This window comes from Lithobates pipiens, unplaced genomic scaffold (genome assembly GCF_037356315.1).
Source record: "Lithobates pipiens isolate NorthernLeopardFrog02 unplaced genomic scaffold, aLitPip1_a1.2 Scaffold_18, whole genome shotgun sequence".
Classification (NCBI taxonomy): Eukaryota; Metazoa; Chordata; class Amphibia; order Anura; family Ranidae; genus Lithobates; species Lithobates pipiens.
In genome coordinates this window covers 489,268,088-489,281,082 of record NW_027507758.1, presented here as the reverse complement: position 1 = coordinate 489,281,082, position 12,995 = coordinate 489,268,088, and the positions used below count along the sequence as shown (strand labels likewise).

Sequence of the window (12,995 nt, the reverse complement as noted above, 5' to 3'; positions counted from 1 at the left end):
CTTTTTAGTGTAAGACCCCATATACACTATTAGATTTTCTGTTGATTTTTTTGTCTTCAGATTTACGAAAACCATGTAGTGCAAGGGCCTGCCTGATTGCATAAAAATTGAAACTCTTAAGATTTGACCTTGTATTATATGGTTTTCGAAAATCTTCAGAAAATCTAATAGTGTGTATGGGGTCAAAGACAGACATATTGTTTGATCAGTTCACTAACTGCCAGCAGATACAGCCATATACAATATTTACCTTTTGGAATGTATGAGAGACCTGGGAAAGCTGAGCAATGTCCTCTAGGTCCAAGAAAGTCAGGAGGTAGAGTATCAATGACTCAGAAAGGCGCTCCAAGAAATCATACTGACCCCGGCATAGGTTGATGACGTAACTCAAAACCTTCTGGCCAAACACCATGCCAATCTGAGCTGCAGAGGAAGAACCACAGTTACTACATCATTTTATACTCTCAATATAAAAGAAAAAGGAAGCAATCTCAATCTGTTTCATTAGATTATATATAAAATAGGATCAACGCAAAAATGTCAGTTGTTTTGTGGCATTACACATACAAGTGTCGCTTGCTATATATATATATATATATATATATATATATATATATATATATATATATTGTGGCAGCACGCAGGTAAAGTCACCTGGTTGTATCCAGGATGGGAAATATGTGTGCCCTAGATTCAGGCTTTATGCAGACCTTTACAATTAGAGGGGAAGAGTTAATGAGCCCAGCTGAAGTAAGTGGGCTCATTAAGACCTCTACAAAAAACCCCAGCATGCTTAGGGAGATGCTCCATCCTGGAACCAGTTTTGTGTTGTAGAGACTGGGGAGTGTGATATCTGTGCTGTGCGGTGAGTTAACGCCTGTGTGGCAAACCTCTACAACAGAGACAGGGACTGGTGCAGCACAAGGCTGCACTCAGTTGTTAGACAGGGAATCTAAGTGTGTAGTTAGAGGTCAAGCTGACCAGGATTTATTTTCATGTTTTATTTTTTTGTTTGGCTGTTATATGTATCACTGCATGTAGCATAAATAAACTGCATCTTTTGTTTTTTTGCACCTACAACGGTGTCTGCTGTGCCTGATTTTGTGTTGTGAACCCATCCAGGGGGGTCACACACACCCGCTGCCGAGCTAACCCCTCACAATATATATATATTTAATACATGACGGAGGATTCTCAGAGCAGTATGGGTTAGCTAAAGAAACGGCACAGCAGTCATTGCTGATGGGTCATCCACTTAAGTATGTAAAAACAAGCTTTAGAGCAAATGACAGCCTGTAAAACGCAAGAAGAGGCCATCTGTTGATATAAAATTAGAATGCAAATTATTAAAATGCAATATGTGATATTTATCTGGCATTTTTTAATGTTAAAAAAAGAATGTTATGTATGAAACCCAGTATACATTTTCCTTTAAAATCAATAGGACACAGATGGCAAAAAAAAAAAATTAAAAATTATATGGGTTCACATGTTGTGTTGTACACTGTCATCCTACTTTGCCCTGCGGCATTGTGTCCTACATTGGTCCCACTTCCATTTGACTTGCATGAACAGGATAAGGTTTTGTTCGACTTTCAGATAGTCTGACTTGTCCTTTGACTGATAGTCTGACTTGTCCTCAAAACAATTCAAATGTGACATAAATTCCTTTCACTGCTGCTGTAATCACCATGTCGGATGTCACAAGCCAGTTGGTTAGGACAAGGATACAACTTTGTTCCGACTTCAGGACTGGTTCACACCTATGCATTTTGTAGTGCATTTTCAGTTTTGCAGAAACACACTACAGTGCATTTAACATGGTTTCCTATGGATGTAGCACACATCTGTGATTTTTTACAGAAAGGGCAAGGGACTTTTTCTGGTTCCATAGACTTCAATGATTTAAAGATGTGTATTGAAAAAGCGCAAAATGCACCTCCAATATGTAAACTGCAACCTGCACAAGTGTGAATCAGGCCTCACTGATATTCAATGGGCTGAAGTAGGACCAAAGTAGTGCAAGAACCTTTCTTAAAGCCGGACCGACTTGTGTTGGACCAGTTAAGACGGCTTTCATAGTGATTCGTTGATTTACACACCTCATGCGACGTGTGCTCCCAATTTTGGAGCGTATGTCGCACCAGTGTGAACCCGGCCTTAGGCCCCTTTCACATGGGCTGTCCGATCAGGTCTGTCTGTCAGTTTTTCAGGTGGACCTGATCAGACCCTGCATTGTCCTCTATCATACCGCAATCCGATCTGATCCTGCCTGCCAAAAACAGATGGATGGTGGTCCTATTTTCTATTCGTCCGGCAGATTAGATGGCAGCGGATGGAAACGGACATGCAGTCCGTTTCCATCTGATTTCCCCATAGAGGAGAGCAGGACACGGTCTTGTCATCCGCCTGCTCAGCCAAGATCAGTAGAGAGATTCCCCACTGAACAAGCGGATTAAGCATAGCGGAGGTGCCCATGTGAAAGGGGCCTAACTCTATCCAAAATGAATAATAAAAAAATACTTTATAGCATTATTACTATACTGACATGAAGGGGCTCTTGGGATAATGGTATCATGTTGGTGGGGCTTAGTATAGGGAGCAGCACTTAGCCCTAAAGACGCTGAAGGCAAGCACTACAGCAAAATGTGCACCCAAGATTAGAGGAGAGTTTCTAGATAACATGAGCCACCTGCAATTTTAGATCTTATTAGTTTTATACATTTAAAAAGGCTAAGAAATAAATTTTAAAGGCAAATTCTAAATCCACCCATCACTTCTATTTCCCCCATTAGTAACAATAAGGGATAACCCCTAACAAACTCTCATTGCACTCTGGTTGTCATATTAGATCTCACAGGGCCACCTACAGGCAAAACCTAATATCACAGCACTGCCTCTCATAATGGCATTCCACGTCAGTGTTTCACAGCTACAGTCCTCAAATATGCAGGCCATGTTTTCAGGATCTCTCAAATTTTAGGCGGTTTAACATGTATTGCTGGATTAATGATTACCTTAGTTGATTAAAGTCTCATCCACTCTTATAGGGCTGTTTACAATTAGCTGTGGGTGCGAGGCCCATTGAAAGCAATGGGAGGGAGGCTGACAGCTACTGACCATGACCGATCGCATGTAATCGCTTGTGCAGCAATAAACTGTGGATGATCAGCCCTGGATACAGATGGTCATTCGCAGATAATAGCTGCATGAGTGAATACATGTGAAGAGCTGCAAGAACTGTCAGCTCCCCATTGCTTTCTGCCTGCAGTTAATTGCATGGAACCCTGCTGGGTCTCCCACAGCTAAACAAAAATGACCAAATTCGCTAGTGTGAAGGGCCTTACACAATGAGAGCCACAAACAGGATCAGTTGGTTGGGGTACTTGGGCTTTAGGAAACTGCTAAATGTTATGGCCCTCAAGATGTATACCTATTATCCTGTAATCACAAGATCGGCCACATACACAAGGTAAGCCTAAACATAAAATACTATAGGAATTGCAAAGTTTTGTTTACAATACATAACATGTTCTACTTTGATAACCAGGCAGTAGTTAATTTGTCTAATGCCCCGTACACACGATTGGAAATTTGGCCAGCAAAAGACCGATGAGAGCTTTTGGTCGGAAAATGTGACCGTGTGTATGCTCCATCAGACTTTTGCTGGCTGGATTCCCGCCAGCAAAAGCTTAAGATCAGGTTCTCAATTTTTCGGTTGGAAAAAATTCTGATTGGAAATTCTAATTCTGTACAAATTCCGACGCGCAAAATTTCTGCGCATGCTCGAGAATAATTCGGGGCATGCTCTGAAGCATTGAACTTCATTTTCTCTGCTCGTTGTAGTGTTGTATGTCACTGAGTTCTTGACGGTTGAAAGTTCAGCGAACTTTTGTGTGACCGTGTGTATGCAAGCCAAGCTTGAGCCCAATTCCGTTGGAAAAAATTTTTTTTTCCTGACGGAAAATCCGCTCGTGTGTGTGTACGGGGCATAAGAGTCTTCATAGGTGTAGCTGGAAAAGCCGGCTGTCAATTTGACATCTGAGGTTTCAGGCGTGTTATAAGGAGCTCTTCTGGCACTGACAGTTATGCCGCATACACACGGTATCTGGGGCCCCCTTATTAAAGGGGTTCCCGGATTCTGATAAGCCCCCCGCCCGCAGACCCCGACAACCAACGGCCAGGGTTGTCGGGGAAGAGGCCCTTGTCCTCATCAACATGGCAACAAGGTGCTTTGGGATGGGGGGGGCTGCAGTGCCCCCTTCCTTCCCCATGTTGAGGGCATGCAGCCTGGTATGGCTCAGGAGGGGGGGGGGTGCTCACTCGTCCCCATCCATTTTCCTGATCGGCCGGACTGCGTGCTCGGATAAGGGTCTGCTATGGACTTTGGGGGGACCCCCACACCGTTTTTACGGCATAGGGCTTCCCCTTTAAATCCATACCAGTTGACGGGGCTAGCGAGGTGTCAATCTGCCAAGTCTGGTGGACAATTTTGAGTCAAAACTTCTTTCTAATGCCGCGTACACACGATCAGATTGTCCAGCGTACTTAGTCCACCGAAACGCATTTCAGCGGACAATTCGATCGTGTGTGGGCTTCAGCGGACTTTTCCAGCGTGAAGTCCGGCGGACTAAAAGTATTTTTGCACTCCAATCTTCCCGTCGTACTTGGGTTTCAGCGGACAATACATTCGTCAGTATGCTAGTACGGCGGACTAAGAATGACGCATGCTCAGAAGCAAGTACGGAAAAGGAAGCTATTGGCTACTGGCTATTGAACTTCCTTTTTCTAGTCCCGTCGTACGTGCTGTACGTCATCGCGCTAGCAAACGCCGGACTTTCTGTGTGTCCATGTGTGGCCAAGTCCGTTCGGTAGAAAGTCTGCCGGATTTTTTGCCGGACTAAGTATGCCAGGCAATTCGCTCGTGTGTACGTGGCATAAGTCTGCCAGACTTTTGGAAAGAAAGTCAGCCGGAGCCCACACACAGGCGGATTGTCCGCCGGATAGTCCGATCGTGTGTACGTGGCATTAGTGGTCAAAGTTGGTAAAATGTCGAAAAAATAGATACATTGTAATCTTCAGGAGCAGATAATCACAATGTTGTCGTATTCTTTACTAATCTGTTGCTGCTTCTATTTTTTACTGCAAATTATGGACAGATACATTTTCTATACAGAAATAAATTGGCTGCTATGAAAATTAAAAGATCTGTCCTGGAAGCCCTAGAGAAAGAAGGGGGCGAAAAGCAGGGCTTTCAAATCCCGGACTGTTTTAGGTTCTTGTAGCAGCATGGGTGTCAAAGTACGCATCTTTTTTAAAAAAAATACCTTGAAAGAATTTATGACATTTATGTATAAATAATGGCATGGACTGGTGACATCATTTTGATATTTTGATAAAAGGAACAAGATTAAAATGAAAAGTAAAATTTATAGCTGGTCAAACTTAAAAAAAAAAAAAAAAAAAAAATGTCCTACCTTTTAAGCAAATTAGAAAACTCTTGGGGAACAATACAACCAGAAAATTGCATTGTATGTCCCCAAAAAATAATAATGTATATTTTCTGTATTGTAAGTATCTGCAGAATTATTAAAAAAATGAATAAGTGCATAGCTACAATGAGTTAGGGGCTCAACTAGTTAACTATTCTTTTATCCAAGTGGAGAAAAGCACACACACTGAGCAGGTAGGGTGATCAAGCTGGACGAGTCCAGACTTGTTAAAACTATTTTAGTTACTAATGTTGGTCACATATTTTAAGCAATTTTTGATCTTTTATCTGGTGTGTTCAATAATATCAGCAAGTTTTTACATATACACACCTCTGAAATTGTATATACCAATTTTTGCCTGCAGAGTTATGTGTAATATAAAGCGTACCTACACTCAAATATGAATAGAAAGCTTTTGTTGATAGCACTGTTGGCTTATAAAAATAAAGAGAAATGGAAGGGCAGACATACCTAGATTTTGTGGGGAAAATGCTGCTCCAGGCTCCCTTATGTCCTGCCAACATATGTAAACACTAAGGCCGCGTACACACGGGCGGACTGTTCGCCCAACTTTGTCCGCTGAACAGTGTTTGGGCGGACAGTCCGCTCGTGTGTGGGCTTTCAGCGGACAGTTTCAGCGGACAGTTTGACGGACAAGGTTTTTCGGAATTTCCGAAAAACTGTCCGCTGAAACCTTGTTTCAGCGAACAGTCCGCTCGTGTGTAGGCTTGTTCGTCAAACAAAGTTGCGCGCATGCTCAGAAAGGATTTTCACGCCGAAAGTTATAATGCAGTGTATAGGACGTCGTATTTTTCGTCCCGTCGTACGTGCCGTTCACGTCATCGCGCACGGTTTCAGCAAACTGTTCGTCCGTCGTGTGTGGCCATGTCCGTCCATGCTAATTTTGAGCGGACTGTTTGCCGAAACTGTTTGACGGACAAAGTTGGGCGAACAGTCCCCGCGTGTGTACGCGGCCTAAGGGCTGGTTCACACTACAAAAACACACTCCAGATCCCTTCCGAATGCATTTCTGCATTCGTTTTTAGCACATTTTTGATGCGTTTCCGGTTGTATTCCAGATGCTTTTTTTTTTCCTGTTTTTGTTTGTTTCACTGTACTGGGGTCCGGTGCACTTTTTATGCGTTTCTGTGCATTTTTTTATGCATTTTACCACGTTCTAGTACATTCCAGTGCAGGAAAATTGCAGCATGTTCTACTTTTTTTTTTTTTTCTTTCTGCAACTGGAAAGCCCTGGAACTGACCGCATTGGTGTCAACAATACCATTGGAAACCATATAATCTACTTTTCATGTGTTTTGATTAAAAAAATAAAAATAAAACGCACTGGACTGCATGTGGTGTGAACTGCCCTTAGGTTATATAATCCCTGTTGGAGGGGAGAATTTGAACTCCCTTTTCTGCAGAAATCTGATCAATAAATGTCTATGCCTTCATGCATGTGAGCACCACGGAAAAGAACCTTGAGCAGTATTTTCTCTAGGAAAGTTAATCACTTCAGCCTTTTCAAAGTGTCTATTTAGAACAAAGTTTCCAATACATTTACTTTTACATATATATTTATATTTACATTTACATCTGCTGTCGGTTTGGTTTGCAATGCGAGAACCCTGTGAATCCAGTGTCGGTTCCCTCATTACACCTGAATCGCACTGTGGTTCACACTGAGATCTGCAAACCACTGTGGGTGTCAATGTAAAGTTAATGACGCCCCCACATCAGTTCGCAGATCGCAGTGCAAACTGTAAAATGGTGCAGGAATCGAATGGCATAGGTGTGAGCACCCATGCAATCTGACTCCAGTGCGGGCCAAAAAAAGGGTACTGCATCATTTTGGTGTGAATGTGATGAAATTTCATCCATACCGCTTGTATGGCTGAAATCGCATTGCACAGACATCTGGCATCGCACTAGTGTGAACCGTGCCTAAGTCAGTTTAGATCATTTTTAATTGCTTTATCATAAATGTACAAGCAGGAGCCACATTTGCTCGTTTCACATGCAGGTTGCACTTTCTGCTTAGTAGTCCCTGAAAATGACTCTTCTATTAGCTCTTCTGCACCTAAATCTAGCCATATACGTGGATTGAAATTTGCACGGTTCAGCAGGGACAGGCCGATTTTCAATCCATGTATGAGCAGGCTGATTGTACCTATCAATCTTCTTGGGTACAACCAACCTGTTGTATTTTCTACGGGCAACTGCCATTAGCAGTAATCATTGTGTTCTGCCAGCCAGGAAGGTTCCCCACGCCAACCAACCAGCGGAGCACAATAGCACTGTGGGAGGCATTCCCCCATCAATATTGACTGGGTTGATGGGGGAATCAAGTGATTTTTTTTTTTTTTTTTTTTCCCTTCCACCCCTCAGTCCGATGCTGCATCTGTCCCCTGTCACCTCTAAGACTAAGAACTAAGCCTAGGTTTACACTTATGCATTGCAGAACACCTCATGTGATTCGCACAGGAATCACAGAACATTCCTGTGCACATCACATATGAGCCATACATTTTTTTTTTTTTTTATGGCTCAAATCACATCTGTACCAAAATGGCGCAAGACCCTTTTTCAGAGTGTCATTAATCTAACATTGACACCCGTAGCAGATCGCATGGATGCAGTGCGATTATAATGTGGGAAATGTACAGGATTCGCTATGTTTCCTGCATCGCATCTGCATGAACCAGGGCTGAGCGATAAGACTCTGATCGATCAGTTCTCGGTCTTCAGCGAACAGGGAGCCGGTGACTATCAGTCACCGGCTCTCTGCTCTGCTCCTCCAGTACTCACTGAAGCACTGGGCAGTGCTTCAAGGAAGCTGTCTCAGGCTCTCATAGGTGCACCAAGAGGTTGAGCCAGCTACCAGTCAGGCTCAGACTTTAATGTCGGGATCTCTTCAGAGGCTGGATCGGCTGAGTGACATCAAATCTGGGTCACAGGAGTGAAGAACGAAGTGCACTCCTGTGACCCACAGGGGAAGTAGGGTGGAATGGGCATGGGCCCTACTACTCCTTCAAATGTGTTTTCCTTCTGAATTTTCCAGAAGGCTGGTACTTCATTTTCTTTTCAACGGCATGCGTAGCTAAACTGTAGCAAGCAGGACTGTTTAGGACTCATGCACACTGGACATTTTTGCCATCTCTCCTAGGCGCCTTTCCTCCTAGCATCAGTGTTTTGACAGAAAAACACCGGACGCTTCTTATTGTGTGTAAACGTGTTTAGGAGCATCATGCACTTGAGCGTGAATTCATTTAATTGACCAGTAATAATTTATTCTGGCCACTGAAATGAACTAACACTCAACCGCCTAAACACGCTTAGCGTTACCGCATGTTCAGACGCGTGTTTTTCTTTCTGCCAAAACGCTGCTCCTCTTGGATGCGTTGGCAGTAGTTTTTTTTTCTGCCTCTAAACTCATCCAAACACCTATGTGTGAATGGACATGTAGGTTAACATGCAGGAACATATTAAAAATCCACCAGACTCTCCTGAGAGCAGTGTCAAAAACGTCCAGTGTGCATGAGGCTTAAAAAATATACTGCATGAAAACAATGATCTAGAACTCTAAAAGGCCTTTAAGTGCATACTGCAAGGAACCAACCCTGACCTAGTATAGAACCCAGTGATGGCTGGTGCTCAATTCTCTTGGTAGGGGGGGGCAGCCAGCAGCCCCCAGCCAGCCACCAAACATATAATTCACCCACCCCCTATACTATACGAAACATCTGACCTCTGTTATTGCCACCAAGGGTTTTGCCACCAAGTACTAAGTCATGTGTTGTGGAGGTGTCAAATACTTATTTCACTCATAAAGATGCAAATCAATTTATTACTTTTTTGAATTGTGATTTTTCTGGATATTTTTGTTGTTTTTCTGTCTTTCACTGTTAAAATAAACCTACCATTAAAACTATTGACTAATGATTTTTGTCAGTTGGCAAACGTACAAAATCAGCAGTTGATCAAATGCTTTTTTCCCTCACTGTACATGGTTCAAATCTTGGCAGGTTTAACTGGCTGAGATTCGAACCATCTATGGCCGGCCTAAATTAAGTACACAACACAAATATTTAGCAACAAATTTATACACCTGAGCTTTTTTTTATATATTTTTTGGTGTTACGGATTCCTGTACAGGAGGGGTTTGCATAAATTTCTGTTGTAAACTGTACTTGTTAGAAGGCTTTTAAACAAATAAAGAGTCAAAACTTTTTTGCACTATGTGGAGCCCGTTCTCTGTTCTTTTTGATTGCCACGAGGTCTATCCTTGGATGTACGGAATGCAGTAAGGAGACAATGATTGGAGCTGGTTCGTGGATCCTTTGGTCACGGAGACCACTTAAGCCCTTTTTGACCCCTCTTGTCGTACGACATTGAGGGTCAACTATATTCGGTGAGTAGGGATCTTCACTTCCATGAGTTGTTTGTTTTTGGGAGCACATTCAGCTACATATCACCAATTGTGGGGATTTACATGGCGAGAATGTACTTTTTTGGAAAATAAGTTTCTTATCACTGTCAACGTACTTATGAAACACTGAATTTATATGTTGATTTTTGTATATTGTGTTTGCTTGTTTATTGGAGTCTGATATCACTTGTTACCAGCAAGCGCTATTTGCTTATGGGAATCTAGATTTCTTTGACTCCAGTGCAGGAAAAAAAAATGTTCCTGCACCTTTTTAATGCAATTCCAATGGAAGTTAAGCCATAGAAATGTATTACTGAATTCACATTGCACAGACATCGCATGTGATCTGCACAGCAATGTGGTGTGAATCACATGCAATGTCTGTGTTTGCAATAGTGTGAACCCAGGCTCACTCACTGTACTGTATCTATGGAGCAGCAGCATTATCACCCTTGGACAGGCACTAGAACTACAAAACACACTCTCTCTCTTTCCTTATCTTCATAGGACATAGGTGTTCAGTCGTTTTCAGAGGTGAACTGGGCAAGGCTGATAGCACTGCTTGCGAGAACCTAGTGAATTTTTGGCAGGATCAACAAGTATATTTTCATACTTACCAAACATACTGTATATGACAAATATACAAATAAATATCCATTGTTTATTATTATTATTTAACAGACAAAAAAGAACAAATAATATAATTTCATTTTTAGGGATTACAAACACTTTAAATTAGTATGCTCAAAGCATATAAATACTGAACTGTGATACAAGCTTAAAGTGGAGTTCCTCCCAAAAGTGGAAGTTCCACTTTAAGCACTCCTCAACTCCTTCTATACCCTATTTGGCATGTAATTTTTATTTGGGGGGGGGGGGGAAGCAGGTACCTAGTTTTGACAGGTACCCCACTTCCGCTTGGGCCACCTCTCCCCCTCCCTTCCTACAATCTTCTGGGAAACATCACAGGTCCCAGAAGATTGCCCAACCACTGAGGGGGTGCAGTGTGACTTGCGCATGTGCAGTGCGCACCCAGCTGTGAAGCAGCAAGCTGTTGCAGCGGGGTGCCCATACTTGTAATGCCCGCCCTGGGGAGTGGCGAGGGTTCGGGGCGGGTGCATCGCTGGATCGTGGGACAGGAGAGAGTGTGTTTATTAAAGGTCAGCCGCTTCACATTTTGTAGCTGCTGACTTTTAATAAACACGAAAACGGCTGGAACTCCACTTTAAAAGTGTTTTTTTTTTTTTTAAATGTACTTGCCTTGGTTTGATGCTGCATCTGTCCCCTGCCGGCTCTAAGACTAAGAACTAAGCGATCAAAGACCGCTGATTGCTCAGTTCTCAGTGCTCCATGAACAAGGGCTGGAGGCCGTCAGTCCCCATCTCTCTGCTCTGCACCCCACCCTGCGCTGGGCTGTAGAGGGGACGGGAGCGGTTGGCTCAGGCTCTCAGCAGCTTGCTGAGAGGTTGAATGGGGTGCCAGCCAAGACATCTGGGTGAAACTGGACCTGGTAATCTTTCCCCAGTCTGGACTAGCTCTGTGAAATCAGCCGACAATGGGCTTCAGCCCGCTGTCTGCTGAAAACAGACAGCACACACAGGAATGGACTGCACTCCTATGATCCACAGGAGAAGTACAGCAAAATGATATCTGGCTGTACTTCTCCTTTAAGCCAACAGGTGGAGTATCAGGTGAATTCTACTTTGGTTTTTGGCTGAAGTTGGAGACACCTGTTTGCTACTGCCTGGGGAGGTCAGAAGCACTAGGCAGATTGAAGTTCTGCCAATCCTTTCTGTACATTAGGCTGACTTTCACTTTCCAGTAAGATTCAAATGCTCAAATTCCAGGGTACAAAATTAAATCCTAAACTATTTTAATAGGATTTAAACCAGGTAATGTGCAGTAAAAATTAAGTTAATCCTGAATTATGTCTGATAAAGGTGAAACTCTGAAACACAGAACTATATTTATACAGCCAGGTTGAGGAGCGGCGCTATAATTTGTTCAACAGAGGAAGGGAGGTATTTTGGCAACGTTCCTTGGAAAACAGTAGCATTCAAAGTTACAGTAGATTGGAGCACAGAGCCCTGTATGTCAGACAGACAGAGAGCTTTTGATACAGAGTGTTTGGGTTTGCTGTTGGCAAATCAGAGTGAGGTGGAGCCAGATAGGGGAAGAATGATGGGGAGTGAAGTCTAACATAAGGAAGTCATTGCTGCCATTGCCACGCAGGACTAAATTGAAGCGAAAAAAAAAACAAAAAAAAACACAACACATGAACAATGAAAAATGTTTAGGACAATTCTCTAATCTAATTTTCTTGTATCCACTTGGAAGCTTTAAATGAAGGAGTTTCACTGCTGTTCACTTGTGTTTCTTAGCAACCTTCTGCAAGTGCTGCTCTGGAAGAAGGTAAAGCATGAGTCTTTGGGACTTGTTTAATATAGCAGTTCAAAGAATAGTCATGAGCTGTGCTCCATGGCTACCCATCAAAGGCTTTTTAAAGGTCTAGGGCAGGGGTACTGAATAAAAGTTCACGGGGTTCCAGTCAGAAAACTTTTCTTCGAGCAGATGCGAAGTTGAAGCTTGTAGGTCCCAATGCAAAAATTGTCCTGGGGCCCGCCACTACTACCGGCCCCTTCTACTGCATGCCAAGATACTCCAATTAGGCGCCAAGATACTCCCATTAGGCGCCAAGACACTGCAAGTGGCTAAAGAGTTATTTCAGAGATTTATGTACATATTGAGAGGGTAATTCAAAATATTTTGTAGAAACTATCCTAGTAATCACATGACCTTGCCCCCTTTCCCCTATTATAGTAATGACATGACCTCGTCTCTCCCCCCATTCTAGTAATGACATGTCCCCAGCCAATGAGAGCAGGAACTGGGGAGAGCGCAAACAACTGGAAGCTGATTACTGGATTATAGAACTTGGCTGGGGCACTGGGGGACACCAGGCAGATTGGAGCTGGACTCCAACTCTGTGATTTTGTAGAGGAAATCAAATGTAATATGACAGCAGGGAGCAGAGCTGTGGGCCCTCTGGAACTAAGGGCGCCCCCTGATGCTAC

The 12,995-nt window shown here is 43.0% G+C and overlaps 1 protein-coding gene across 1 annotated transcript in view; it reads right to left on the bottom strand.

Moving 5' to 3' along the window:
• FBXO36 (F-box protein 36) overlaps positions 1-12,995 on the bottom strand; it is a 94,021-nt gene that overhangs the window by 38,494 nt on the left and 42,532 nt on the right. Inside the window, exon 3 of the mRNA XM_077488553.1 lies at positions 251-423. Within this exon, the coding sequence (XP_077344679.1) occupies positions 251-423 (173 nt within the window). The remainder of the gene's footprint in view (positions 1-250; positions 424-12,995) is intronic.